Source organism: Corapipo altera, unplaced genomic scaffold (assembly GCF_003945725.1).
Source record: "Corapipo altera isolate COAL_440 unplaced genomic scaffold, ASM394572v1 48, whole genome shotgun sequence".
Taxonomy (NCBI): Eukaryota; Metazoa; Chordata; class Aves; order Passeriformes; family Pipridae; genus Corapipo; species Corapipo altera.
The window spans coordinates 3841536-3868710 of record NW_020884931.1 but is presented as its reverse complement, the minus strand read 5'-3'; the positions used below and the strand labels follow the sequence as shown (position 1 = coordinate 3868710).

General features: G+C 41.7%; 1 protein-coding gene across 2 annotated transcripts in view; it reads left to right on the top strand.

Moving 5' to 3' along the window:
• The window catches only part of XDH (xanthine dehydrogenase), a 52982-nt gene extending 25867 nt beyond the window's left edge, over positions 1 to 27115 (top strand). Inside the window, exons 16-37 of one of the 2 annotated variants that reach the window (XM_027659198.1) lie at positions 756 to 930; positions 1388 to 1477; positions 2150 to 2319; positions 4180 to 4303; positions 4687 to 4806; positions 6357 to 6453; positions 8328 to 8452; positions 9148 to 9281; positions 10736 to 10823; positions 11460 to 11546; positions 12955 to 13146; positions 13633 to 13778; positions 14370 to 14451; positions 15029 to 15124; positions 15828 to 15956; positions 16998 to 17072; positions 17893 to 17945; positions 18961 to 19075; positions 19727 to 19792; positions 21501 to 21689; positions 22805 to 22972; positions 23709 to 27115. In XM_027659198.1, coding sequence (XP_027514999.1) covers positions 756 to 930; positions 1388 to 1477; positions 2150 to 2319; positions 4180 to 4303; positions 4687 to 4806; positions 6357 to 6453; positions 8328 to 8452; positions 9148 to 9281; positions 10736 to 10823; positions 11460 to 11546; positions 12955 to 13146; positions 13633 to 13778; positions 14370 to 14451; positions 15029 to 15124; positions 15828 to 15956; positions 16998 to 17072; positions 17893 to 17945; positions 18961 to 19075; positions 19727 to 19792; positions 21501 to 21689; positions 22805 to 22972; positions 23709 to 23759 — 2572 coding nt within the window. In that variant the 3' untranslated portion in view covers positions 23760 to 27115. Of the gene's footprint in view, positions 1 to 755; positions 931 to 1384; positions 1478 to 2149; positions 2320 to 4179; positions 4304 to 4686; positions 4807 to 6356; positions 6454 to 8327; positions 8453 to 9147; positions 9282 to 10735; positions 10824 to 11459; positions 11547 to 12954; positions 13147 to 13632; positions 13779 to 14369; positions 14452 to 15028; positions 15125 to 15827; positions 15957 to 16997; positions 17073 to 17892; positions 17946 to 18960; positions 19076 to 19726; positions 19793 to 21500; positions 21690 to 22804; positions 22973 to 23708 lie in introns of both variants that reach the window. The other variant, XM_027659197.1, reaches the window with a different exon arrangement.
• Positions 27116 to 27175: the final 60 nt, after the last annotated feature.

Here is a 27175-nt window from a genome sequence, read left to right as displayed (position 1 = left end):
ATTTTTTCTGTGATAGAGAAGCTGTGTAATGGAATAGTTCTGATTTTTTCCAGGAGCAGTTCAAATACCCTAAATCATCTCTAATAGTACACAGAAGGAGAAAAGGGAAGAAGTGTAGCTACACTTCTGCAGCAGTGTGTGTTTTGTGTGATGCCTTGCTTCCTCCAGTACTCTTTACTCTCAAAGATTCATGTAATTCTCTTGTTCAGAGAGCCATTGTCTTGCCAAATTCACTCATCTGTTGAAGTGGACAGAAGCTGGATGTGGGCATGACCTAGAAAACTGGGTTTATCTCAAACTGGACTGATAAATCCATGCTGTTATCATTTAATAGCTTTACTACATCTTTGGAAAAGGTGACATGAGCCCAAGATGAAAACAAAGCACACAAATATACTATAAGCAGATAGAACACATGGCTGTTGCTTGAAAGCTTTTGGGAATGGCATGAAGCTGTGTCAGGTAGGCTTAGGTTAGATATTAGGAAAGAGGTTCTTCACCCAGAGGGTGGTTGGGCACTGGCACAGGCTCGCCAGGGAAATGGTCACAGCACCAAGCCTGATAGAGTTCAAGAAGTGTTTGGATGATACTCTCAGGCACACGGTGTGATCTTGATGTGTCCTGTGTGAGTTGGACTTCAATGATCCTTGCGAGCCCACTCCAACTCAGGAGATTCTCTAAGTCAGAAGAGTTAGTCTGCCCTGCTGATGTTTAGGGCTGAGCAAGGGCTCTGTGTCACCTTTGTTCCTTTGCAGAGACTGGAATGAGAAGCTGCTGCAGGATGCCTGCTGCTTACTGGCCAGTGAGATGGATTTGTCTCCCTCTGCCCCTGGTGGGATGGTGGATTTCCGACGCACACTCACCCTCAGCTTCTTCTTCAAGTTCTACCTGACGGTCCTTCAGAAACTGAGCAAGAACCTCAATGGCACTGTAAGTGCTGCTAGGGAAGGCAGATTTGGGGGAGGGGAACCAGTTTGTGCTGTCTTGATGGGGAAGGCCTGGGGAGGGGTCAGATTTGAGCAGAGTTGTACCCAAAAACAAAATCCATGTTGCAATAGCTGCCAGAGCTACCCTACTCCTCACCTTTATGTAAGTACAGTGTATCTTCCCACTTATTTCCTTGTGGCATCCTCACCTTGTTGTGAAACGATGCTGCTCTGTAGGTTCACAGGATGATTTCTGGACTTTGCCCGTTAGTTGCACTACAACCAGTCTTGTGGTTCTATGGCTATTCTTTGCACAGAGCCTGAGCCTTGTTTGCCTTTCACTCAGTAGAATATGAATTATCTTAACTGGAAGATGGCAAAGGGAAAAAATCCTGGGCTACTAGGGAATGTGAGAAAGGAATTGACAGGGAAGATGATTTTCTTTAATATGTCTTCTGCAGAAAAATCTGTGTGAGCCCATCCCTTCAAACTACATCAGTGCTACAGAGCTGTTTCACAAAGATCCCATTGCAAATGCCCAGCTCTTCCAAGTAAGTAGCAACTTTTCCAAGTAAGTAGCACTGTCAGCATGATGTAGACTCAGGTTTTTTCTGTAGCTTAAACTGTGCTTCTTATCTTTTTGTCTCCCTGAGTATGGTCATTACATAAACTTAAATAAAGCCATGCTTGAAATTTGTGTCTGGGCCTTAGTCCCTTCCTCACTGTAGGATACAATGTTCTTTCCTATTATTACCCAAGACAATTGCTGATGTGTACAGCTTCATAAACATCACTTTTCTCCTGCAGCCAGCTCCATATCCAAACCGAAATTCCCTTTCTGCTTTTCCCAGTTACAGTCTGCCTTTCTTTGAATCTCTCAGGCTTCAGATTCAGCACGTATCTTCTTTTTTATTTCTCTGTTAGTGACCTGTTCTCTTCAGCTTTGAGAGTAGGATCCAGCTTCAGAACTTGAACCTTCTAAGCAAGCTGTCAAATCAATCTTCTCTTCCACAGAAATGTCAAAATCCAAATCCCTTTCACTTCATTCTCTGCAGCTCCCTTCTGCAGCACATCTTGTGGCACCTTGTTTACCTTCCTTTCCCACAGGACTGAGCACCCATCCCATTCCCCATCTCACTGGAATGTTTCACAGTGCCTTTTGCTCTCCCATCTATGCTTCCACCTCCTGCAGTCTAAGCCAGTAGCCTTGTGTTTTACTGCAGGAAGTGCCCAGGGGACAGGCAGTTGAAGATATGGTGGGACGGCCCTTGATGCACGTTTCGGCAGCCAAACAAGCAAGTGGAGAAGCTGTTTACTGCGATGACATCCCTCACTACGAGAATGAGCTGTATCTAACGCTGGTGACCAGTACCAAAGCCCACGCTAAGATCCTGTAAGTGTTGCTCCTGAATTTCAGATGTTGGAAGTATTTGGTGCCTGCTGGCTTAGAAAACACTGGTCTGTCAAGCTGTGGGTGAGGGAAAGGTTTTTTCTTAGGTGAGAACTCCAGTTCATTGCACATTGCTACATGGGGCGAGCTGTATGTGTTACAGCTGCCTTGCAAGTCTGCGTCAGTGGGAAAATAGGGGAATTAACAACAAACTTTGGGCTTTGCTGAAGCACAAACCCCTCCACCCTAGACACCTTTTTGCATTTCTCATCTCATACTCAAGCATGCAGAATTGTAAAGGAGCAGGGTAGAAGAGCACCGCAGTGTCTGATGTCATTTTAATCACTAAGAGGAGCATGCAGCTTGAAAATTCTCTTTCCTATCAACCTAAAAAGCTGTAACATGCAGTTCTACCAGCACTGCTGCTGGTGAGTCAGCTGTATGCACTGTCTTCTGTTTTTTGCCTTACACAGCCTGCACTGGCTATGATCAAGCCCTCTGCACAACAGTTGTACGTGAGTTGAATTCTGTAAATGTAGAGCTGTTAGTGCTTGGCTGTAGCAAGGTGGACAGGTCAGAATTTGGAAGTGCAGGTATATCTGGAAACATATCCACCCAGGGCAAGACTGATACATAATTTATAACAGTAGTGACTAACCAACTCCAAAAAGCCAATCCTGGCAGGTAATGCCATCTAAATTCTCATACGACTTTTAATTGCGGGACTGACTGACTGCCTCCCACAAACCCCAATTTCGTTTACCTGGTGGTGGCTCTGCAGGCTGTTGTTTGTCCTTGACTGCTTTGATGTGGGACACTCCGTGTTCCATTGCCTCATGTCATCCTCAATAGCCTTGCGATGTGCTGTTCGTTCCTTAGGCAATACTTCCTGCCTATTTAGGCTTTCTGCCCAGAGGTTTCCCACAGTGGTCTAACATGGGATGGGCAGCATGGTGGTCATGGATGCAGAGATGTAGTAGCTGACTCCCAGGTTATGAAAGAAATTGCTCTGTCATCATAGTTAAATTTTAGGTGTTGCAATGTGGTCATTGTTGAGTGCTGCAAACGTTTAAGCATTGTTACTACTACCAGTGCAGATGGGGTGATAGAGAAAGCATCAGATCCATGCCTGTGACCACAGTATGCAGTGTTTTCTAGAGGTTGTTGTACACATTCTCTTGCATTTGCACTCTGCACATGTATTTCAAGCCCATATTATTCTGCACAGGAAGTAGTAAAACATTTAATTAGAGGACAGAATTATCTCAACCTATGATTTTGACAGTCAAAATATTGACTCTGAAAACTTCCACTTCACCAAGTCAGATTTGGACCACCAATGTAAATCAGACATCATCTGCCTCTGTATTTGTAACTAAGGGGAACTGTCGGGGGCCTGTTTCTGAGGCATTACAGCAGAAGCACGGAAAAGTGAACTTGCCAAAGAAAAATAGTATTGTCTTCAGTTCCTGCTCTCTAAGGTTTCGTGTGGGAAAGTTCATTCACACATTTAATGTCTTTTTAAAAAAAGGCTGTATCCATTTTTCTTTGGCAAAGGGTGTCAAGGGAACTTTAGTACACCTGGCCATTGGACCAAGTTCAGATATGTTTTAGCTAAAAGCTGTATGGTATGATATAGTCCAAAGAAGCAGATTGATGATCAGACTCACAGTCAGGATTTACAATATCATATACATTCAGAATTTTTTTAATCTAGTATGTTACCCTTTCTGCCTTGGTCTCACATGACATTCATGTAGCATAACCAAACTTCAGGGAATCAGCCTGAATATGTATGGGAATCTCGCAAGTGCTGACACAAAGAAAAAAGAGAAATAACACTACCTCTCCTCCTTTCTTTAGTTCTGTAGATGCATCTGAAGCTCAGAGTGTTCCTGGGTTTGTGTGTTTTGTCTCTGCCAAGGATGTTCCTGGCAGTAACATCACTGGCATCGCTAATGACGAGACTGTCTTTGCTGAAGATGTGGTATGTGGTTAAAAATACCCTTTTCAATCATGTTACTCAGGAGATAAGATTTCCCATATTGTCTTATACAGAGATAAATTCTAACTGCACTGGGGTCAATTGAAATCTTGGTGCCAAATTCAATAAGGTCTGAGTCCCTTTGCCCTGTGCCCCTCTCCTTTGTTTTAACTGCATGATTCTTCTCTAAGCTGCAGCCCATTGGAGCAGGCTCCCTCATTCAGTTGCTCTCCAAATTTGTTTATGATTGTTTTCCCTGGACTTGTTTTAACTAGACTGTTCTGAAAGAACAGACAAAAATCTACACAAAAGGACTAGATAAATGAGCCTCTCAGTTACTGCATATATCCGCACCAAATGATGGTGTGTCCTCGTCTTGCCTGTAGGTCACTTGTGTTGGTCATATCATCGGTGCAGTCCTTGCAGACACACAGGAACATTCCAGAAGAGCAGCTAAAGCTGTGAAGATTAAGTATGAAGAACTTAAACCTATTGTCACAATTCAGGTAAGATGGCTCAGTTCTGCATCTACAGTTGGCTTGGGACCCCCTGATGTCTAGTTCTGTTCTCACACTTGTGGTTATTTAACCACGTTTTGTTTGTCTTTGTGGGTGCAACACGATATGGACAGAAAGAATAATTTGTGTATTTAAATATAAAGAAGACACATCTTTGAGGTCCTACTGATTTAGAGTACATTAAGTCGTTTTGTGTTATTTAAAGCTGAAACAAATAAATCAAAATTGGGTAGATAGATTGTGATCAGCACAAATTTGTTTGAATTAACAAGGTTACTGTGATGTACATTCTTACCCACAGATGCTTGCTTTTAGTATTCTCCAGCCCTGCTGGCTTCATTGATATCCATTCATTCTTCACTCTTTCATTTATAGCAGTCAATAATAGGATGTGAAAATGTCTTTTCCAGTCCTGTCACTGCACTGTTTCTGTGAGTTTTCTGCAGATCACTTGTCTAATTTCTAAGCTCATGAAATTAATTTTCAGGAGTTCATTCCCCACTGCGAACATTTCCATTGCCTTTATGGACACAGCCCTTAAATGGCTTTTCTCAAAACTGAAGAAATTCATGTCAACAACTTGTGATAATTTCATGTTGTTTTTTTTTTAACTAGAAGATTTGTTGACAAGATTTCCTTATGAGACAGTAAAGAGAAATTATAATATCTATACAACATTCATATCTAGAATTGAGAAAAAAAAAAGGTATTCTTATTGTGGATGAATTAGAACCATGGGATTCTAACTAATTTTTTTTAATAGTCAGTATTTTGTACCATGTGTTTTGTAATGTGAATTGTGTTCATGCAAATACAGAGTCTGTGCATTGTCTAGGACAGACATTGGTACTACTATCTGAGGACAGAGATTTTGGGTTGTTTGTATGATTTGTGGATTCACAAACAATGTGTGAGAACTTTTCCTTTTCTGAGGCTTCCAGTTGTTTATTTGACCAGGGAAGATAAGAGTGGAGCCAAAAATGTGCTGATTTTTTTTGGTTTTGTTGTTCAATCATTCTGTGGTTTTTTTTCGTTATGGAAAGCTTCAGTTTTGGCAAAAGTAAAATGTCTTTGTAAAACATCTCCAAGAAAGATTATTGTACATTATCTCAGAAGTGAACTATTTCTGCAGAAATTCTCATCTTATCTGAGAGACTCAGTTTGCTCTTTCTGTCATTTTTTTTTCTTTCTTTTTTCTTTTTTTCTTTATTTTCCTTTCCCCCAGCTTTTGGGTCACATAGTCAATATAAGTTGTAAATTACAGCTCCTATGGCTACAGACCTTGATGTGCCGTGTCTGTAATGTAAAATGGGTCACGAGGAGCAATCTAAGATTGTCCAATTATGGTATTCATTGTGAAACTGCCATGTTGCCAAAAGTTATTTTGTATTGCTTTTAGTCAAGTCTCTTGACTATTACCATAGTTAGTGTCGGATAAGTTCTTGTGCTTTTTATGTTGGATATTTCTTCTTCAGTCAGAGGAAGTCTGATTTCACTCCACTGACACTAGAATGTCATTGTATCGTTCTGTTTCCTAGGAAGCTATTGAGAAAAAATCCTTTTTTAAGCCTATAAAGAGGATTAATAAAGGAGATGTGAGGAAAGGATTTGAAGAATCTGATCACATTTTGGAAGGTGAGAATAAGCATTAATACTTCTTTTAAAATAGGATTTTGTGTGAAAAGAAGTCATCACCCTCCTTTTTATGCATGTATCACTGAAAGTAAGGCTTGCGGGACTAAATTAATTTTATATGAAGTTTCAATCTTACATACAAATAGCTCATGCAAGATTTAATCCAGTTTCAAATAGACTTGGATGCTCTGAGCTGTGCCCCTGTAAACACTCTCTTCCAATGTAAGGACACATTTTTCTTAAGCAAATATTCTACAAAGTGATATTTTTTTTTTCTGAAATGTTTCCATATAGGCACTTTTTCCTGTCCGGACATATGGCTGTCTAAATCTTAGAGACAGCCAATTAATCTGGTATACAACTGTATCTTAGGAAAATGGGACTTGCCTGTGGCTGTAGGTATCATGAAGAACATGGTACTGCTCTGTAGCACTTTGTCACCACTGATTGTTGGTCTGTCTTTGAGGACAGGGTTTTTTTAGTGTGCTGCTTGGTTTTGCTTAGTTGGAGTCTGCTAAGGACATTGTAGAGACATGGGTAAACACAGAAATTATCAGGAGAAAAAGATTTAAAATCTCTATCATTTAAGAGGGGAGAGTGACAGAGCTGTGAAATGAAGTAGTCAGTGGGAGCCATGTCATTGCTTGTATGTGTGTGTATCACCAATGAATAGCTTCTGACAGGAAGAGTCTCAAACATCACACTTTCGGAAAGCTATGTTCTTACTGATGGTGTTGTTATTGAGAGTATTGTATACCTTTTAGAGCTCTGAAAGGGAAGTTAAATCAGATAAAGACACAAAGCCTGGTGTGAAGGGATTATTTTCTAAGATCACAGAGAAATATGCCCCCTTACCCTCCACTGGGAAAGTGGGGAATTATTTAAGTGAAACACCCCATTTTCAGGTCTGTCTTCTGCTGGTTTTTGCTGTGCATTACTACGACTCCCCTCCTGCAGTCAGCCAAGCTTCAAAGGTGCTGGCACTTCCAAGGTGTCATAAGCTGTTGTTAGCAGTTTCTTATAGTGTGCTTTACTATACAAAATAAAAATGCTGTGCCAGAAAAACCAGAAATTGTTCTGAGCCAAAAGAATAGTTTATTTGAAAGGCTATAATACGGTGTGAATGCCAGACCCCTCGAGAAAACAAGAGAAAGGCCCCTGCTACATACCAGAATAGGTGTTGTCTCAACAAATGTGCATTTCTCACCTAATAAAGGCAGCTATTTTGTTTCTTCTGAATTTTGAACAAAAAGAAAAGAGAAACAGGATTGTGAGAACTGCTGTGAATATTAATTTTCATGCCAGCTGAATATACCAGGGGCATGACTGAGAAAGGAGGTTGATTCTGACATTTAATGGTGTGTAGCATGACTGGATATAGCACCCTCAGCACTGTCAGGTAGTATGTCCTGGGAAAGAGCCCCATGCAGTGATATTGATTCCCAGCGAGATCCTCTTAAGGCATTTTGGGTTTCTATTTTTGTTCCTCTGTTTCAAAGTCTGTAACCTTGTATTCAATCTGCTCAGCTAGGCTATACTTGATTTATTTTTATCCTTAATCTCAGTGATGTTATCAGGGCAGTCTTGAAATGCCACCCACTTGTGTTTTAGAATGAAGATTTCTATCAATTTGATGTGTCTGTGGTTGGGTTTTTTTTCGTTTGTTTGTGGGTTGTTTTATTTTCCATTTTGCTTTTTAAATGTCAAACCAGAATTATCAATTTTAGAGCTACTGGTATCCAGTTGTGGGCAGTGGAACAGATTGTCATTTAGCACATGTCAAAAAGGCAGTAGATTGCAGGCAGCACATGATGGGAGACACCCTGTAACACCAGGGATGCCCTATTTCTGGGGCATTTCTTTGAATTTTCTAGGAGAGATGTACCTTGGTGGCCAGGAACATTTCTATCTGGAAACTCACTGTACTCTGGCTGTGCCAAAGGGAGAAGATGGTGAGATGGAACTTTTTGTGTCAACTCAAAATCCAATGAAGACACAGGTACTGTCTCATTAACCTGCTACCTAAAAGGCACTTCGTTCTCAGTTTCAGACTAGATAAATGGTTGGCTTTTAGTAGCTCCTATCTTGTTCAATAAAAAAATCACCACATAGGCTCAGAGTTGGGTATGGGATCTAAAGTCCATGTGCATCCTACTGGTGTCCTGAATCTGCTTCCAGGTGACAGAGATGTTTCTGTTGGCAACACATCTTTTGCAAGGGGGATTACATGCTTAACCCTTTCTGCAGAGAGAGCCAGCTGGTCAGTAGGCATGATGGTTGAATGACATGTGAGAAAGAGAGGTGGTGTAAACACTGACTCCATACACCAGCTCTCCCTTTCTGTGGGATAGGGCACCAGTGCTGTGGCATGTCCAAAGGTCTCATAATAGAGTGAGAGAAAGGATAGAGTGGTACAGATGTCAAACCCAGTGCTAAATGAGATCTATGTCTTGATAGCCTCATATCATGCCAGTCTCTTCCTGACTGCTGCCTGCTGCAGCACTGTGCAGCACTGAAATTAAATGCTGGTCTTATTGGTTCCAATTGCATCAAATCCAATTAGCAGACCATAGGACCTGGAATGAGACAGAATATTTGCACTGTTGAAATGGTTTCAGAAAGGCAAAGTGTTGGTATCTAGTTCTTAACACCAGCTCAGCTCCCTACATGTTCTGCTGTTCTGTTTTCCTTTAGGAGTTTACTGCTAATGCACTGGGAGTCCCTTCGAATCGTGTTGTGGTTCGAGTGAAAAGAATGGGAGGAGGATTTGGAGGAAAAGAGACTAGGAGTACTATCTTGACAACTGTAGTGGCTGTTGCAGCCTTCAAGTAAGTTTGGGTGTGGGGGACAGGGCTTTCTTCTTTCAGACTGTCCCAGCCTGCCTCTTTCTGGAGCACCATTTACACTGAAGCACCTTCAAGACTCTTCATGTCTTGTACAGCTTACAGGAAGATTAGTATTTCCCAAAGGTGGTGTCTAATGGGCTCTTAGCTGGTAGGAGGGATTGAACCTACTCAGGTGGGATAAGCTCAAGTGGGAATGTCAGCTTTTAATAGGAAAGGGGAAAACCCTCCTTACTCTGCTATTCCTTTGGTGATCTCTGAAAACACTTGTATCTCAAATTATCTGCCTCTCCCTTCCACTTCATCACAAACAAATTTCAAAATCCAGCAATAGCTATGCTTATTGCTTCGTATGATAGTGGTATGAGAATCTCTTCCTTGTTCAAAACTCTACTGCACTACCCTTTCACCACTGTGTCTCTGGTCTTCTGCAAACTCCCTCTTTGGATTTTTCTCTAGGAGAAGTGGCAGGCCTTGGAACCCACACTTTTCAAACCCCTAAAGCTCAGGGAACGAACATAGACTGTAACAATTTGTGAAGCGTAGATTGGAAATATGCTTCTGGTTTCTGGAGTTTTGGTCTTAGCTCATCTTTAACTGTGCAAGTTTCTATGGTTGTGAGTGAAGAGGGCCTCTAAGATGACATTTGTGCTGCCTGTAGTGCTGCCCTTCCCAGTACTGCCCTTGGAGGTGACCGTGAACCTTGCTGGCAATGCTAGAGGGATCTTGCAACACAGCAGCAATTTTGACAAAATACCTTTGGAAGAGAATAGCCAAACTGAAGTTCTTTACTTCTGTTCTGAGCAAACCACCTGCTTTCTCTAATTAATCAGTAATACCTTTGCATTCTTTTATTTCCTTTATCTCTGCCAGCCAAATCACTGTTTGACATCCTGGAGGTTGCAAAATAACATCTATGACATTCCCTAGGTGTTTTTACAACCTGAAGAGAGGCACTGGAAAGGCAAAATTGTTAGACAATAAAGAGCAATTCCCACTCTCCTTATTGTTTTCCTCCTCGGATAACAAATAAGCAAACATAAAATAAGGTCACATTGAAGGCTAGTTAGTACTTTACTTCACATTATTATATAATTCCTATGGCATCCTCTTTTTCAAAGCCAAAAGAGTGTCTTGAGAAATAGTCTGGAAAACAGTGATTGCTCAGTTATTAGCATCTGCCTCTGTAAGAAATTATCCTTCTTTTTGATACAAGAATCTTTACGACAGTTTTCATGAGCAGACTCCAACTTCTGAGGTCTTAATTTTAGGGGATTTTATACTCAATTTTGCCATTTTCTTAAGAGGAAGATATATAAACCAAGCAGTTTACTCTTAACTCTCCATTGCCATGCTGGATAAACAAAGAGGAGAGTCTTGTTCTGTAGGAACTGTACTGTGCATTTCAGGCTTTGCCTAATAAATGTCTCCTTTAACAGAACTGGCCGTGCAGTGAGGTGCATGCTGGATCGAGATGAGGACATGCTGATAAGTGGTGGGAGACATCCCTTCCTGGGGAGGTACAAGGTGTGCAAACATGTGAAAAGAATGCATGTTTTCTCGGTGTTGTCCCCTGAAACATCAGAGACTAGTAAGATATCGTGAAAAATGTAGCTGCTGTGGTTCTTTCACTGCTGATCTTCCCTGCTGCAAGTGGATCAGGTCGGGTGTGTTACAGTAATTTTCCTGTCAAAGTCCTGCAGAAGTTATTTTGACCTGGATAGTTCCCTTCTTGTGACCTTGGTATAAATAATTTTCTCTTCCTTGCAAACAAGACTTTGCCCCTGTTGACAAAGTCGCATTGCTCATAGATGCTCCGCCATTCCTTTACAGTATCATGTAGTGATTTGCTCTGTTAACTTCCTTTCCTCTTCAATCCCCATCCAACAGCTGCTGTTTTTCAAAGCAAAAACCTGTTAAGGCAGTTGTGGCTGTGACAAGAGGCCAGCACTTAATTTAGAAGAGTTCTCTGGAGCAAGATTAATATATGTGCGTGGACCCTTTGCTGGGGAACTTCCTCAGTTGCTGCCTGTGCTTGTCCTGTGCTCCATCAGGGAGAACAGTCAGCCTTTTGGCTGTATGAGGTCCATTCAGTTTTTTGGAGGGAAGTAGGAAATGGAACATTTTGTAGAAAACTGATTACTTAGGAGACTCTCTTGACAGGTTGGTTTCATGAAGAATGGGAAAGTCAAGAGTCTGGAGGTGTCATACTACAGCAATGGTGGCAACTCTGTAGACCTCTCTCATGGTGTAAGTAAAATTTTGATGGTCAACTAGGCAGAAGGCATTTCTTTGTGCAGCCTTTTGCTCTGACTTCAGAGCGTTGTTGTCTACAGCACTGCTTGCACATGCTATGACTGAAAACAGACTTTGAAGGGGTTTTGGAGCTTCTACAATGGCTCTCTGAGCCAACTGACCTGCCTTGGCATGTGCCACATAATTCTTATTGATGCTGAATAACGGATTGAGCAAAAGAGTCAAGAATGTTTGGTTTGCATTATAGAGGGCTGTGATGGAAAACTTGTTGCATAATGCAAGATGACTGACAGTTCCCCAGCTCTGGGGAAAGATAATTCCTTGGAATAAGAAACATCCCAGTCAATGGGTTGATCAGGGCACAGTGCCTAAATCAACAAGCTTATTAACGATTGGCTAAAGCTAACATCGGGTTCGCAAGAACTATGGACAAAAATGGGCCTGAGTTCTGAGTTTGTCTTCAAGAAGTTTTGTGCTGATGAGCAAAAAATTCTCCTTTTCTGTTGTGTTGTGCATGATCAGGTCAATAGCCTAGTGTCAGTCATGTTTATTCTAGCTCACTTTCTTGAGCCCACTGAGCCTTTGGAAATTTCCGCAAAAGTGAATCCATTTCAATAGGACAGAACTGCAACAGCTCTCTACCAGAGCCACATTCGATGTGGCTGTTGCTGTGCAGAGCAGAACGACAGTCTTCGCGTAAGCTGAGGGCTTGGTTGAGAGTACATCTATGTGAATTGCCTATTTGACTGTGTCTGAATCAGGGAACTGGAAAGTGCTCCATGTTGAAATAAGGTTGAAATGTGTATAAACTCCTCTCTGTGCTGCTGCTGGAAGGGAAATCTGGGAACACAAGCCAGAAAGAAGCTCTACCCTTTCCCAATGTGGACAAATAGTGGACAAAGCTCTCAAAATCTTGCTGTTCAGATGTAGCTATTGAAAATCTTTATTTTAAATGGCTGCCCTTACTGCCATAGCCCAGCTGATGAGTCAGTTGATATCAGCAAGACTTCTTTTCCAGCAACAGATTACTCAGTATAATTAAAAGAAAATTCTGTTTCTTCCAGATGGGTAATGGCATTTAGTAGCAGTTTGACTCACCATGAGCCCAGGGCCAAAAATGACTTTGAAGCTCAATCTGTCCCAGAGTCATAGGTGTCAACAGAGAGCTGTGCATATTGTCCTGTCCTTCAGGAGGATACTACTTGACACTCCATTGCACATGGGAGTCAGTACTTGCTGCACTTCAGTGCTCTTCCAGCTGTGTAGACAGCAGAATTACAGGGTGCAAGAGAAAGTGCTGGTTGTTATAAATTAGCTTCAGAGCTTTCCAGTCTGGTTTTGGCAACTAGTGAGAAGTCTGATTAGTGTAAAATGTGTCACCTCCATTCCTTTTCTTCACCAGGTTATGGACAGAGCCCTGTTACATTTGGATAACTCCTACAACATCCCCAATGTCAGCAGCATGGGCACTATTTGCAAGACCAACTTACCTTCCAACACAGCCTTCCGTGGCTTTGGAGGGCCCCAAGGAATGATGATTGCTGAGTGCTGGATGAGCGACCTTGCTCGGAAGTGTAACCTGCCACCTGAGGAGGTACAGATCCATTCACATGTTTCAGGGTGGTGCTGCCTTTGAACAAGCTCTGAGAACTGGACACAGCCACATAATATTCTTAAGCATATGAACTTTTGCTTCATTTTTGCTAAGCTCCTAGCAGGATTTCAAACTATTTTGTATGGCAGACCCATTATAGAATGAATTATCTCCTGCTTAGTTAAATTCCATGGTAGCCTCAATTGTGTAACATCTGCTTTAAGGATAGATATTACAAAAAAGTCCGAAGGCAGTAGGTACCCTAATCTTACTAACAATGTGATTAAATCCCAATCTCTCCAAAATTTCCCAGCCTTAATGTCTTAGTTTCCGTTTTCTCATAAACAGATATATGCCTGTTAATTCTGTTCTGTAGAATAATTGGAGAAGTAAAACTAGGAACCAACATGCCTTTGATCTCCTCCATTAAAAAGATCTTGTCTGAAGCATTAAACTTGACATGTCCTTTATATGTTCTTTGGGAAGGTGCGGAAGCTCAACCTCTATAACGAAGGAGACGTAACTCATTTTAACCAGAAGCTGGAGGGATTTACTCTACGAAGATGCTGGGATGAATGTTTGTCAAGCTCTAGCTATCACGCCAGGAAGAAACTAATCGAAGAATTCAACAAGTAAGTGTTCTGGACCTGTCTTCTTGTTGCGTGCACCTGTTGCCTACTAATTTCTGAAGTTCTCTTAGCAATTTGAGTGATGTGAAGTCAGACGTTATATTTGCTGAGTGACTTCTTAAAGTTTCTCTTTTTAAAATTCCTTCATGCTTGCTCACTGTTGAAGGAAACATTTATCAGTGAACTGGTGGCATAAATAAGGCAGGAATCAGACCTGTCATGACATGATTTTGTAAACGAAACGTAGCAAAGGAGAGGGGCTCCGTTAAGTCCAGCTAGGATTTTCACATGTCTATCAAGGCAGTTTGCTTAGGCTTGACCTGACCTATAGTCTTTTTTAGTTGGCTTGTATATACAACTGAATAGTTAATAGCCCGGACAACTGCTTCTATAATGCATGGGAGAATTATCTTCAGTTTGAATTTCTTCTTGTTGTGTCCCATAAAGAAAACTATTCTTTAATACAAATTCCTGATTGACTCAGTCCATATTGCATTCAGGTACATTCTACTTTGATGACTAAGCTGTTGGAGGGAAGTATAGTATTGAGTTGTGATAAAAACCTCATTAGTACACAATGTTCTTTCCTTTCAGGCAGAATCGCTGGAAGAAGAGAGGGATGTGCATCATTCCTACCAAATTTGGCATCAGTTTCACTGTCCCGTTTCTGAACCAGGTCCGTAAGTGTCATTCATCTTCTCACTAGAGAAGATGGATTTATGCTGCCTCTCCCAGGCCCTCCTCCATTTGTACTGAACTGGAGCTTCTTGGAAAAGTAGTGAATTAGTTAAGAAAGAGCACACATTTTTTGAGCCAAAATGTGCAACACAACAGTTACCAGTTTATACTGTCCAAAAGACACTCCAGTGTAGCTATGTTTGCATGGTACCCTGGTAATTTCCCTGCCTTCCTTCTTCCTCAGTAGTTGAAACACCTGTCCTGTGTTTGACCTGATTTGATGGAGTGTGAGTGGTTTTAGCAAGTTCAGGAGAAGGATGCATCTGTGTTTCACAGGGGAAGGTTTGGGTTACTTCATCTGCTTTCTGAGCTGAAAATATCAACTGAGGTTTGTTTATGTCTGTCATTGGAACTTCTGGAGAGTTTGTGAGACTAAACCAAACTCACCTCAAGCGTAGACTAGTGGCTTCATTTACACCAAAGAACAACCTTAGTCCAGTTCCAAATGAATTCTCTCTGAAGTCTGCTAAGTACTTCACTAGTTAATTTATGATGATTAATATTTCCTTTCATAGGCTGGAGCTCTGGTCCATGTGTATACAGATGGCTCTGTGTTACTTACACATGGGGGGACTGAGATGGGTCAAGGACTTCACACCAAAATGATTCAGGTAATGATGAGTTTGGACTTAACCAAATGAGACATCCTTCCAGGAAAATTACACTCTCACTATACCGTGTTGCCTCTGGCATCTTGACACTTCCTCTGTGTGCATGCATAGGGTAACAAATCATGACTAATTCCTCTTCATTGTTTCAGCATCAGTGATAGATTTCCACACTATTATTGCAATTGAGTATGAGAATTAGATTCTTCACCATCTTAACTCTTATTATGTAGATAATGCAGGTTATACTTACATTCTAGCTTCTCTGGCATTTTCCTTTCACCCCATAAAAGTTTACATATATTTTATACAAAAACTAGTCGTATTGCAAACATATTTATCTGCATATGCTAGTTAAAAAGGCCTGAGGGAGCAACACTGCTTTGGCAGGGAAATGAGAGGGAAATCTAATGGGCTCTTGATCCTCTGATTCTTATAATTGTTGAGAAAAGAACTTAGTCTCACAGAAGTGAATGTCTGCCACTGGCAAAAGTGTGTGTGCTCACACACATTCTGTCTGTGAAATGCAAACTTAACAATGTTAATAATGCCTAGCACTCAGTCACTGAACCAACTGAGTTTTCAGGAAAAATGAAATTTATGATGGGAGAGAGGTTGCAGTGTGGGTCCTGGCAGTGTAAGCAATCAATGGTAATGCTCACGTATAAGAAGTGCAGCTTACCAAGTGTTTACCTTTGTTCTGCAGGTTGCCAGCAGGTCCCTGGGAATCCCCACCTCCAAAATTTACATCAGTGAGACCAGCACAAACACTGTCCCAAACACCTCCCCGACAGCTGCGTCTGTCAGTGCGGACATCAATGGAATGGCCGTCCATGTATGGAAGCTGAGTTATTTAAAGTAGCCAGGTTACAAACTAGAGCTCCAGAGCACCAAAAGTTGTTGTGTATTTATCTGTTGCTTAAGGAAAATGACCATTCAAAGGCAATTCTGACCTAAGGATGCCCCATAACTTCTTTACCTGCTATAACTACACATGATATTAGATTATGAATGACTATATTGTTTTTTAAGTTGTTCAAAACTGTCCTTCAGTCCTTTGGTAGTTCTGAAAATAGAGTGTTTGGGATTACTCAAAATGAATGGAACAGAGCATCTATTTGAATAGTTGGCTTCTCAGTAATTCATGCAGCCTTACCTATAACTGCCTATATTTATATATAGGTAGGTAGTTATATATATATATTAACCAATCTATAACAAATATATTTTGCTGCGTGTATTAATAACAGCTGGTTTGTGACCTGTGCTCCAGAACCAAAGACCTTTAGGTGTTGATGTGCTCATAGCAAACATTCTGCTGTAGCAATGGTGTGGTCATGACTGTCTGCCATGGTGGCATGTATGTATTTGCATGACATGTGACTTTTCCATTATAATGAAGAATTTAATACTGGTCATTCTCATTTTAAAAGAAAAGGGGAAGTGTAACCTGCAAAGCAAAATCATTGGGCAGTTTTTATTCTCTGCACAGCTTATCTGAGTAGGTTGAATTTTGGCAGGAATTTTTTTGGTGTTATAGGATTCTCTTGTAAGATATGCTAAGATGTCCTACTATGACTTGATACACAGAAAGTTATGATTTTTTTTGTCATGGACCGGGAAGTTCTGGGCTGGATTTTGTATTCTTTTCTGCCATCAGCACAGCCGATCTCCTTTAAAATCCTTTTCAGTCAACATTTATTCCTGTAGAGCAAGACATCTGTTAGTGAACTTTGTTCCTTTTTATGATATGCTGAAGTGGTAAGGGCAATATTGATTTAAATAGAAGGTTCTTTGAAACTCCTATAGGGCTCTTAATACTATAAGTTGGCTTTTCAAATATTAATATACTTCTTCTCTCTCTCTTTGTCTCTAGAATGCGTGTCAAACTATCTTAAAAAGACTGGAGCCGATCAAACAGTCTAATCCCAAAGGATCCTGGGAAGACTGGGTAAGCTGTTGTTAGAGATTTTTTTAATTGGCAAACCATGTGTGCAGGTGTATCCTTCAGGCCTTCTGCATCTTGCTAGCATAGACCTGATCAAAGACAACTAACCAGAAACCTGGCAGGGGTTTCCAAGTAACCAAACCTTGCAAGAGGTCATCCCCATCAGCTATGACTTTAGCACTGAGAGTTCTCCAAATTCTGGGACCTGCTTCTGATGGACTTCATCAAATAAAAGTTTTGAGTCATTATATATATATCTTTCTAGTCAGGCTATAGTCTTGTACAGAAGGAAACCTGATTTTTAATGAAGGGATTCTGTGACAAAGATGACTGTTGAGCTGCCATTCACCCCCTGCAGTGCTCCTTGGCTGCAATATCTCTGTACCCTCAATGAGAAGAGATTGCTGGGCTGTAAGGCTCTCTGGCCGTTTTCAGATCCAAGCTCTGCTCTTCATCAGAGGAGTTTTGACTTTGTGATTTGGAAGTCAGGATAGAATTTCCTTTAGCCTCACTGAAGTCAAGGTGACCTGCCAATTTAACCTTTTGTCTCTGAGGCTAGAGGTCTAAACTGTAGCTGAGAGCTGAACAAACAAAAGCAAGTCTTAACCTCTGTAAGTGGTCAAGTTCTGCCCTTGGTAGCTGCTGATGGGGCTGTTTGAGGAAGCAGCTGCAATCATGATGTTTTCCTTGGCAGTGCTGGTGCTGAGTAGCGTGACAGTTACCTGTCACTGGACACCTTCTACTTGAGGTCCCCTGGAAATGTTTTTGGGCAGCTATTTTGCAGGGACTGGTTGTACAATTACTGTTTTGTTCACTTTGCCAGATTATAGCCGCCTACCAGAGCTGTATTAGCCTGTCGGCCACAGGGTTTTACAGGTGAGTGAAAATTCACACTGCAGAGGCACAGCTCTTATCTGATTGCATGGATTGCAATCCAAGAGGGCAATTCCGGGAGGATTTACAGCCCCTATCCCCCTGTTGCTGCTCTAACTTAGGGTTGCATTCCCTCTCCTACCTAGAAATGTTGAGCTGACATTGACACTCTCCTGGCTGGGGAGAAATCAGAGCTTTGCCTGGGGCTCTGCTCTGTGTCTGCCTTGTGACTTAGTGTGGCACTAGAACTGTCATACTGGATAAGAAGGGGGAAGGGTTGTCTTTGAGGACAGCTGGCTGGAGTGGTATCCTGATTTTTGTGGAATGAGCAGATACCAGTGTTTCCAATTTCGTTCTCCCACTTCAAACTCTTGTTGGTTCCTGTGTAGTTCTGAAATGAGGGACTTCTCCTAGTCAGCTTTACTGCTGGAGGAAAACAGAGATCCATCACCTTTAAGGCAGAGGGGCTGACAAAAATAACTAAACATAGTTTTGAGAAGAACATATTTAGGACTAAAATACATTATGAGCTCATTCCTGTTGCATCTCTGAAATGTATTTTTTCTCTTAATCAAGTGACTTGTCAGTATTTTAATAAACCAGTTTTCAGATAAAGTATAAGTTTGCCATGAACTATGCTTAAAATAATTACTTACTCTAATCCAGTCTCTGGTTCAGCTTGTTTATGCTCTGAAACTTAATGGCCTCCAAGAAATGTTCAACTGTACACTAAAAGCAAAGGGTTTGCTACAGCATTGGTGAGAATTGGTTTATAGCAGTCATCAAAAGCCCCAAGATTCATGGAAAAATAAAGATGGTTAAAATAGTTTTGATCAGGTTTTGGAATACAAAGCAGCTTTAGCAGGTTTCTATTTATAGTTGTTTAAACTTTTCATTTCTGCATGGGCTTGATGGAAGGAGTGAAACAAAAGTGAATAAGGATTTTGATAAGTTGCAATGTGGTTGTATTTGTTTTGTTCATGGAATGAAATGCAGTTTTGTTTCCCTTTATATCAAGAATTCCTGACGTTGGCTACGACTTTGAAAAGAATGAAGGGAAACCATTCTCCTACTTCAGTTATGGCGTTGCTTGCTCTGAGGTTGAAATAGATTGCCTGACAGGTGACCACAAGGTGAGGGGGGTCAGCAGTGAAATAGCTCTGTTTTGGTGAAGGAGACCATCACGTGCAGCTAGAGCAAATACTGGGTGTGAGCCCGTTCCTGGCTCTGCCATTGGTCTGCTGTGACCTTCAGTAAATTTCTTAACTCCTCTGTTCCACAGTGCAACAATCTGTAAAGTATAATAAAACAATAATTATCTACCCTGTGGGGATTTTAAAAGGCTTAATGAATGATTGCAAAAGTTATTGGATTTGCTTAAGTAAGAGATAGCAGCACTGTGTTAGTACAAATGAACAGAAGCATACTGGAATGAGTTAATCATTAAAAATAGCACTGAAGACTTTTAGAAAGAAAGAAAGAAAAAAATCATCAAAATCTGACCTAGTTGGTTATGCTCAGGTACAGACCAGCGATACTTGCAGCTTGGAACTAATATAAATTGGGTCCATTGGATCTCTGGGGAAAAGTGCAGTGAATTCCTTTGATTTACTTTTGGGCTGAACTCAGATTAAAAGTCAGTATGAAGAGTTCAGCTGAGATAGATTTATGAACACTCTCTGAGTGTGGGATAGTGTTTGGATACATTATTCCTCCTCACACAAGACCATGGTGTACCAGTTTCAATGAACTGTGCTGATTTATCCTTTATTTCTGTTCTTTAGAACATTCGCACAGACATTGTTATGGATGTTGGTACCAGTCTGAACCCAGCCATAGATATAGGACAGGTAAGTGAAATAGTGTTGCTGTTTCCATCACATTAAAGCAATCACACTACTCTCAGGCTTCTCTATTTATTATGCCTCTCCAGGTTGTGCCTTTGCAAACACAGCCTTTTAAAGTTGGTACAGAATTATGCAGGGAAATATTCTGTTAGAGATTTGGGGTTTTTTTTGCCTTGAATATTAACGCTACAGGATATTGTCCAGTCGCCACCACACTGATGTTTTTCAGCATCTGCCCTGCCTTAGAAATGAATCATAATACTAACATTGTTGAATAACCTCATCCCAGCTTATTCAACCATAGCTGAATCAGTTTTTACAGTGTGGCATGTGAGACTAAATCCTATACCTGATTTTTATACTCCTATCTGTCAATATCAAGTCCCATTTAATTCTTCTGTGAATAAAGATTTAGGGTGGTAGATTCTGTCCTCTGGCTACTGCTGTGAGAGTTCTCAACAGGAAGTTGGACCAGTCACTTAGCTTGCAAATTCCTTGGTGAGGGACAAGCTTACTTCAATATTTTATAGAGTAATAATCACAGTATCTCTCAGCAAATAAAGATAATAAACACAACATTGTTTGATAGACCAAGAGATGAATCATTAGACATTTGCACAGGCTTATCTAGCCATCTTAGCTCTCTCGTTAACTCTAGGTGGTGATATGGTGTGACTTCAGGGAAACTGCTGCAGGATTTGGGGTTTACGGGAAAGCATGACTCACAGAGCTCTGCTATAACTAAAATGAAACTTCTTTGAAAGCAACGTTTTTTCTGAAAAAGATTTTTTTTGGAAGTGTCCAAGAGGAAATGAGGCTTTCTGTCTTTGCAGACTGTCAGTTTGCATCTGGGAATAAAAAGACGGGCTAAGTGGAGCCTGTCAAAGAGGTCTCAAACTCCTGTGTCCTTCCATGAATTACTGCATAGGGTCTATGGGCGCAGGAGAGAAAGGATGTTGCTTGAGCTCAGGCATGCAATATGCAGAGATGGGTTAATGAATGTTTGTGCCAAATCCTGAGACTGGTCTGACTGTCAGATATCTCAGTGGACACAGAGAGCAGAGCTGCTTCATGCAGGGTTGTTCAAGCACGTCCTCCTCTCATAGCTGTTCCCCTTAATTTTTTAATTTTTAATTTTTTTCTCCTAAAATTTATACTAGAAAAAATATGCAAGGAAGTCTTTAGTACTTGAATGGATATGGAGGTGTTTTTGCAGGTGTCTGTTCTGGTGACCTGAGGATATACAGCACTTAGGAAAGCATTAATACTGAAATAGAAAGCATAAAATAGTTTATCTTCAGATATTTCATCTTTAGTCCTCTTAGTCTACTTGTCATTTGAATTATCAATTAGTACAACTCATTCAGTGTTAATCTACCCGGGAAGGGATCAATATTTTAGCATTGATTTTTTTTTTCTCCTTGCTTCATCAGAAAATTCCTGTCCTGCATTTACAGAAAATCTGTTTGTGTCTATTTGGAAATTGCTTCACCTGCCAGGGTAATGCAGCCACATCTGTGTGGGAACACAGGAGCTGTGCAAAGGTGCCAAGCTGTACCTGGCAAAAGGAACAAGGGTTTAGAGAAGAAAAGAGGGGTATTAGTCAGAAGGGGAGGGTAGAAAACTCTGGTGGATGTCATCGCTTTTTGTTCTTGCACAGGGAAGAACAACAGCAACAAAAAAATGTAACCTTGTTTGGGTGTGTTTGTAGATAGAAGGAGCGTTTGTCCAAGGCCTTGGGCTCTTCACCATGGAGGAGCTGCGCTACTCTCCTGAAGGAAACCTGTACACTCGAGGGCCTGGGATGTACAAAATCCCAGCATTTGGAGACATCCCAACAGAATTCTACGTGTCTCTTCTCCGTGACTGCCCAAATAGCAAAGCAGTTTACTCATCCAAGGTACGCCGGCGAGATCTGCAGGCCTCTTACTGCTCTATAATTCTGTGAAGCTGAGGTGTGATAAAGTAATCATTCTTTGTGTCTAAATAGTTTGTCTTGTTACACTGTCTTTATTCTGAGGTCAGGATCTTTTCCTGTTTCTTACCAGAAATATGTTCACTATCCTTTATGTTTAGGAAGAACTATAATAACCTGCACATTGCTGCCCTGATTGTCCATTAGACAGAATTGAAGTGGCTTTGCTGAGCCAGTTTTGCTGTATCAGAGGCTGCCAGCCTCCCCCTGCATGTCAGCTCCCTGGTTGCCTTTCCCTGGCACCAGAGCCATCACTCTGGACATTTGCACCAGTGTCATTTCCTCAGATCTCATATGCCAAGGTCTTGTGTCTGTTTTCATGTTTTGCTTTCTTCACTGTTTCACAGTGCTCATGTCACCCTTAAAGGTCCATTATTAATCCATGTGTCCTTCAGCTGTTTGCACTGCAGTCAGTGAGGGCTACACAGAGCAGGGCTGAATAAGCAGCACCAATGAATTTGTTTTACTTAACAGAGCCACCCAGAGAGGGGCCACCCAGCATCCTTATCTGTATTTGCCTGGCTTGCTTCCATTCAGTCTGCCATTTCCCCATTTCCCCTTCCACAAAGACATCTCATCAATGAGGAGAACTTTTTGGGTGATTAGTGCTGATGACAGAATTAAGAAAAAAAGGATTCGCAGGGAACTCAGTACTAGATGATACTTGTGTGATCCCTGAGGGAGGCATTCCTGCTGGCTTGCAAGGACCTCCAGTGGTGGAGTATCATGCTCTCTGCCCAGACAGTTTATCACTGCCTTATCTGAATTCCCTTTGCTGCAATTTTAGCACCATCCAGAACACTATGAGAATGAGTTAATACCTTTTTCCTTCATAACAGCCTTACTGTGTCAAAAACCTTGTGATTTCCTACTGTTTCTACTTTATATGAACTGGGGGTTGTTTTAGCTCAGTCTTTCCTCTCTGATCACACCTGGCAGACTGGAGGCTGTTTTAGCTTCATGTTTCCTCACTGAACACATCTGGTAGACTGAGGTCCACATCTGGAAAGCAAGTCTCACTCTTGCTTGTGATCTTCTAGGCTGTGGGAGAACCACCTCTGTTCCTATCTGCCTCGGTGTTTTATGCCATTAAAGATGCCATCTATGCAGCGAGGAAGGACTCTGGCCTGACTGAGCCATTCAGGTTGGACAGCCCTGCCACACCGGAGAGGATCCGCAATGCTTGCGTGGACATCTTCACCAAAATGGTAACAGCCTCTGGTTCCATAGTCTGCTCCCTAGCCAGCCTACCACACGTGGGGTGTGTGTGGTAGTCACAGTGGCCCAAGGCTGGGATTAGGGCAGGATAGGGAGGCTGTGTCCCTGCTTAAGCAAATGGTTTTTATTTCATGGTTGTTATCCTTCATTTAACATGCCACCGAGAGACAAATCCACAGACCAGCATTGCTGGGCTCCCATTGCAGGAAGGGCTGCATTGGAGTTGCAGTCCATCCCTCCATCCTCCAAGTGTTGTCCGTAAAACAAATCACTGACTGCTTGTCCTGATACTCCTGACTATCATGTCTCTGCTGACATGGTTAGGGCCACTCTGTGATCTAGGCGTGTCTTTCAGGGAGGGAGGGAGAGGAAAGTGTTACTGAAAATACACCCTTCTCCTGAATGTCATGGCCATAGGACTCTCCCTAGGGGCCATGAGCTTGATCTGAAGGAGTTCACAAGTTGACCCTGCCACTGTCTCTTCATGAGCTCCTCAGTCACAGTGTTGTCACAGGTCTCTGCAGGAGCTGACCATTAGGCCTTCAGCTAGAGCCAGGCACAGCCTCTAACAGAAGTGCCATGAGACAGACATCTCCATGTTTTGAAAGACTGGGACAGGAGCTCATATCTTCACCAGCACAAAGCCACCCACCTCAAAAGGAATATGCCAAACCCTGGCCAGGATCCTAATTTGTTACCAACCCAATTATTCTTTTCTCTTTACAGTGCCCTTCTGCTGAGCCAGGGACCTTTAAGCCATGGTCTGTGCGTGTGTAAAAGGAAAGTCTGGGGAGCAAACTCTGCTGAAACTGAGCTTACACCAGAGGAAGCACAAGGCAGAAGGACTATAATGGAGAAAAAAACCCCTGTGTTCATGTGGCTCACCCAGGGATTCATGGAGCTTTCACATTTAATTGTCCAATCACTGTTTTCTCTAGGAGAAGGAATTGCTGCCAGATTATAGCTGCAATGTAAATTCAAATGAAGATGAAGTGGAAGGTGATGTTATCCAGGTGTAATTGAAAAATCTTAGGTTTCATATAAAATTGCTGCAATGATGCTTATTACCAGCCAGTGTGAAATGGCAGGGTGGTTGTTTCTTTTTTTTCCTACTGTGGGGAAAGACGGACCACTTAGTTATGCTATGCCTAGAAGGACTTAAATGTGTTGAGCCCAGACATACAGTCCTCTCATTGAGATGGGGGAAGGCCTAAGAGGCACTGAGGGCTGGACTCTACTGTGTCCCTTCTGCACAAAAAGCCAGATATATGCTAGAGGAAGACGAGGAGGACTTTTAATGTTAGCTAACAGAGGTCATCTTTCCTGTGTAACAGAAGTGTTTCAGAGGAAAATGCTAAAATGTGACCAATAACTGATTTATCCCAAATTAAATGACTGTTGTTTTGTCTGCACCAGTGCTTTAATGAGATCTTAGTTCAACTGCTACCTTGTCTTGTCTGATTAAAGATAAAAACTAGATATACCAAGAGAACTTCCATCAAGATGCTACTTTGTTTTACACATCCTTTTTCTGTCCCACACCTCCATATCTTTCCCCATATTTGAAACAGGAAAAGAGATCAGCTACCTTGGAGTAACAGAGAAAGTTGCTCATCATTGTTCCCAAGGAAATTTGTACCAGCCTAAGCAAGGGGCACAAGGAGGATGGACACAGCCGGGGATTAGCTGACTCTGGGTGCCCTCTAGGGTCAATCCCTTGCTGTCATGCTATGGTCTTGCCTTCTTTTCAAGAGAACTCTTAGCTTTGCTGAATGTAAGAGAATGGGTACCTTTTGCTACAGGGACTGCTTGTCTGAAAAATGTGCTGACTATGTGATGACCCGGTGTCGTCTGGGTTGAATATATTTTTTGTGTTGGATTTAGGGCTGGGCATCCCTCTTGACAGGTTTTGTCACTGTCAGATTTAACACTGTAGCATCATGTTATCCCTAGATGATGTCAGCCATGTACTTGTAATTGCTCATCATTTGCAAACTGTTATGGTTCTCTGGCCCACAGCTTTATGAAAATGTCCTTTTTCTATTTTTACACTCCTAGGGCCATCAAAAAAATGTGGTGCAAGAGGGTGTAACTCCATTGCCTTCTATAAAATTTTGCTTACATGCAAACTACTTAAAATTGGCCTCTATCTCAGGACTGGATGAAGTATGCTTAGTGTGAAATATTTTATCTTAGGACTGGATGAAGTATGCTCAGTGTGAAATATTTTTTTTAAGCACTCCAGAGTATATTGCTTGGAAATATGTAGATTTATTTCTCAACTTAAAATACAATGGTTCTACCATTTAGAAGAAGAAAATTTGTACATGTGAGTTGCAGAAAGTATTTTGTGCTAGTTGTGCTTGCTATGTAATTGTTTTATTAATTGAAATACAATATTGGTGTTTCTTAAACTCTGAGGTACCGGGCAAGAACATGTTTTTGTTTTCTCCTGAAACTTGGCAATATGAAAAAAACCTCTTAGAGAAGAAAATATGATAATTTGTCTTCAATAATGGCTATTGGAGCCTGTGTATCCACATTCTTGGATGTCCATGAAGGGATACAAAACACGAAGTCTGTAAGGTAGATTGGTATCAGCACTGTTCCTGGAACATCCAACTCATGGGATCGCTGGACATGCTCGTTCAGACCAGGGTGATGATAAATACAAAGGGAAGGTAATATGTGTTAATGCAGAGCATGGGTAGACACAGGCAGAGTGTGATATCGAGAAGCTTCAAGTGTCACCTCAGGGGAAAGCTGCCAGTGTTCACGGGAGGCCTGCTGCCTTTGGGGGCCCTGGGGCATGTCGGGATGTCACTAGCAGGATAACTGCTCTTTGTTCCCTGTGGTTCTGGAAGCACCTTTTTTATCATTTCAAAAAGGGTTTGTGGTGTCTCACATAGTCACAGTGGCTGCCTGGTCAGGTAAATTTTTTTTAGATTAGATGTATTTCTTTTGCAATTTGCTTTGTGAGTTAGTTGCAATTGTATTTGCTAAGTTCTGTGTACAGGCAGTGGTCAGAGCAGGCTGTTCAGTGCAGATCTTGGACTGTAGAGCCATTTTTCCTGCTGCATCAGTGAGCCACTCTTTCCCAGGCACCAGTCCTTGCCCTCAAGCCCACCCCAGTTCAGAGCCCTTTTGTTACCCTTGCCCAGCAACAATCTGATGGAGGGAGGAAACTCCTTCCTTTTGGGGTGGATGGGAGTTGAATGTAATTTATATCAAACACCTGGGGAGGGCAATGGTATAAAATCAGGGTTGCAAAGTAATTACAGAAACTGGTTTTGAGGGTGTAGGGGAAAGGGAAGCTTGGATGCTAATAGGAATTTACAGAGAGATCATTGTAGCACCTGGCTGTGCTGTGTGTGAGACAGGGACTCTAAGGAACATGAAGCTGAGATTTTCACGTTACCTCTAAATGTCTTAACATTTCATACATTGTTTTCCTCTGGAACTTAGGAAAGGACTGGGATGTGCTGTAGAGGCCTGGCAGGAAGAGAAGGTCCTGCTATAGGATTCCCAAATTAAGGCGTGCTCTGCTCTACAAAGGTGTTGGAGAGCAGCTCTCCTGCCGTGAGCGCACAGCCCTGTCCTCTGCCAGGGGCTGTGTCACATCTCTTCACACACATCTCACTGCGTGGGATTTCAGCTCATAGTCGCTGAAGGGAAAGCTACTTACAAAGAGAAAAATGTTCCTTTTCTAGTACTTTCCGGTGAAATACAGCATGGATGCAAGAGTCTTATTTAATTACATATAATTGGAAATTTGCTGCTTCTCTCCTTCCCAGAACTGTGTACTCAGAAGAGGAACTATGCCATCTTGCTAGTCTGTAAAGTATTGCGCAGAGTAGCGGCATTTAACTTGTAATTGTTGTAGCTGGAGATTTTGTGGGAGGATAAAAGGAGGCCTGCTGATCTGATGTCTTAGTGCTATTAATTGTGAGAGATGTGAGAGGGAGGGCAAGTTTTTGGTAACTGTTTTAGGTCAGTTCTAATCAAAAGTTTTCACTATCATTCTTTAATGAGCATTGTCAAATTGGTGTCCTCGTTACATGAATGTATGAGGTATTCTCTGTGAATGTCACAACAATGCAAAATAAAGCTGCTAAATATCCTGGAGACCAGTATGCTATGGTAAAAATCTGCCATGTTTCGAAAGCTGGACAACTTCATCTCATCCTTGGTGT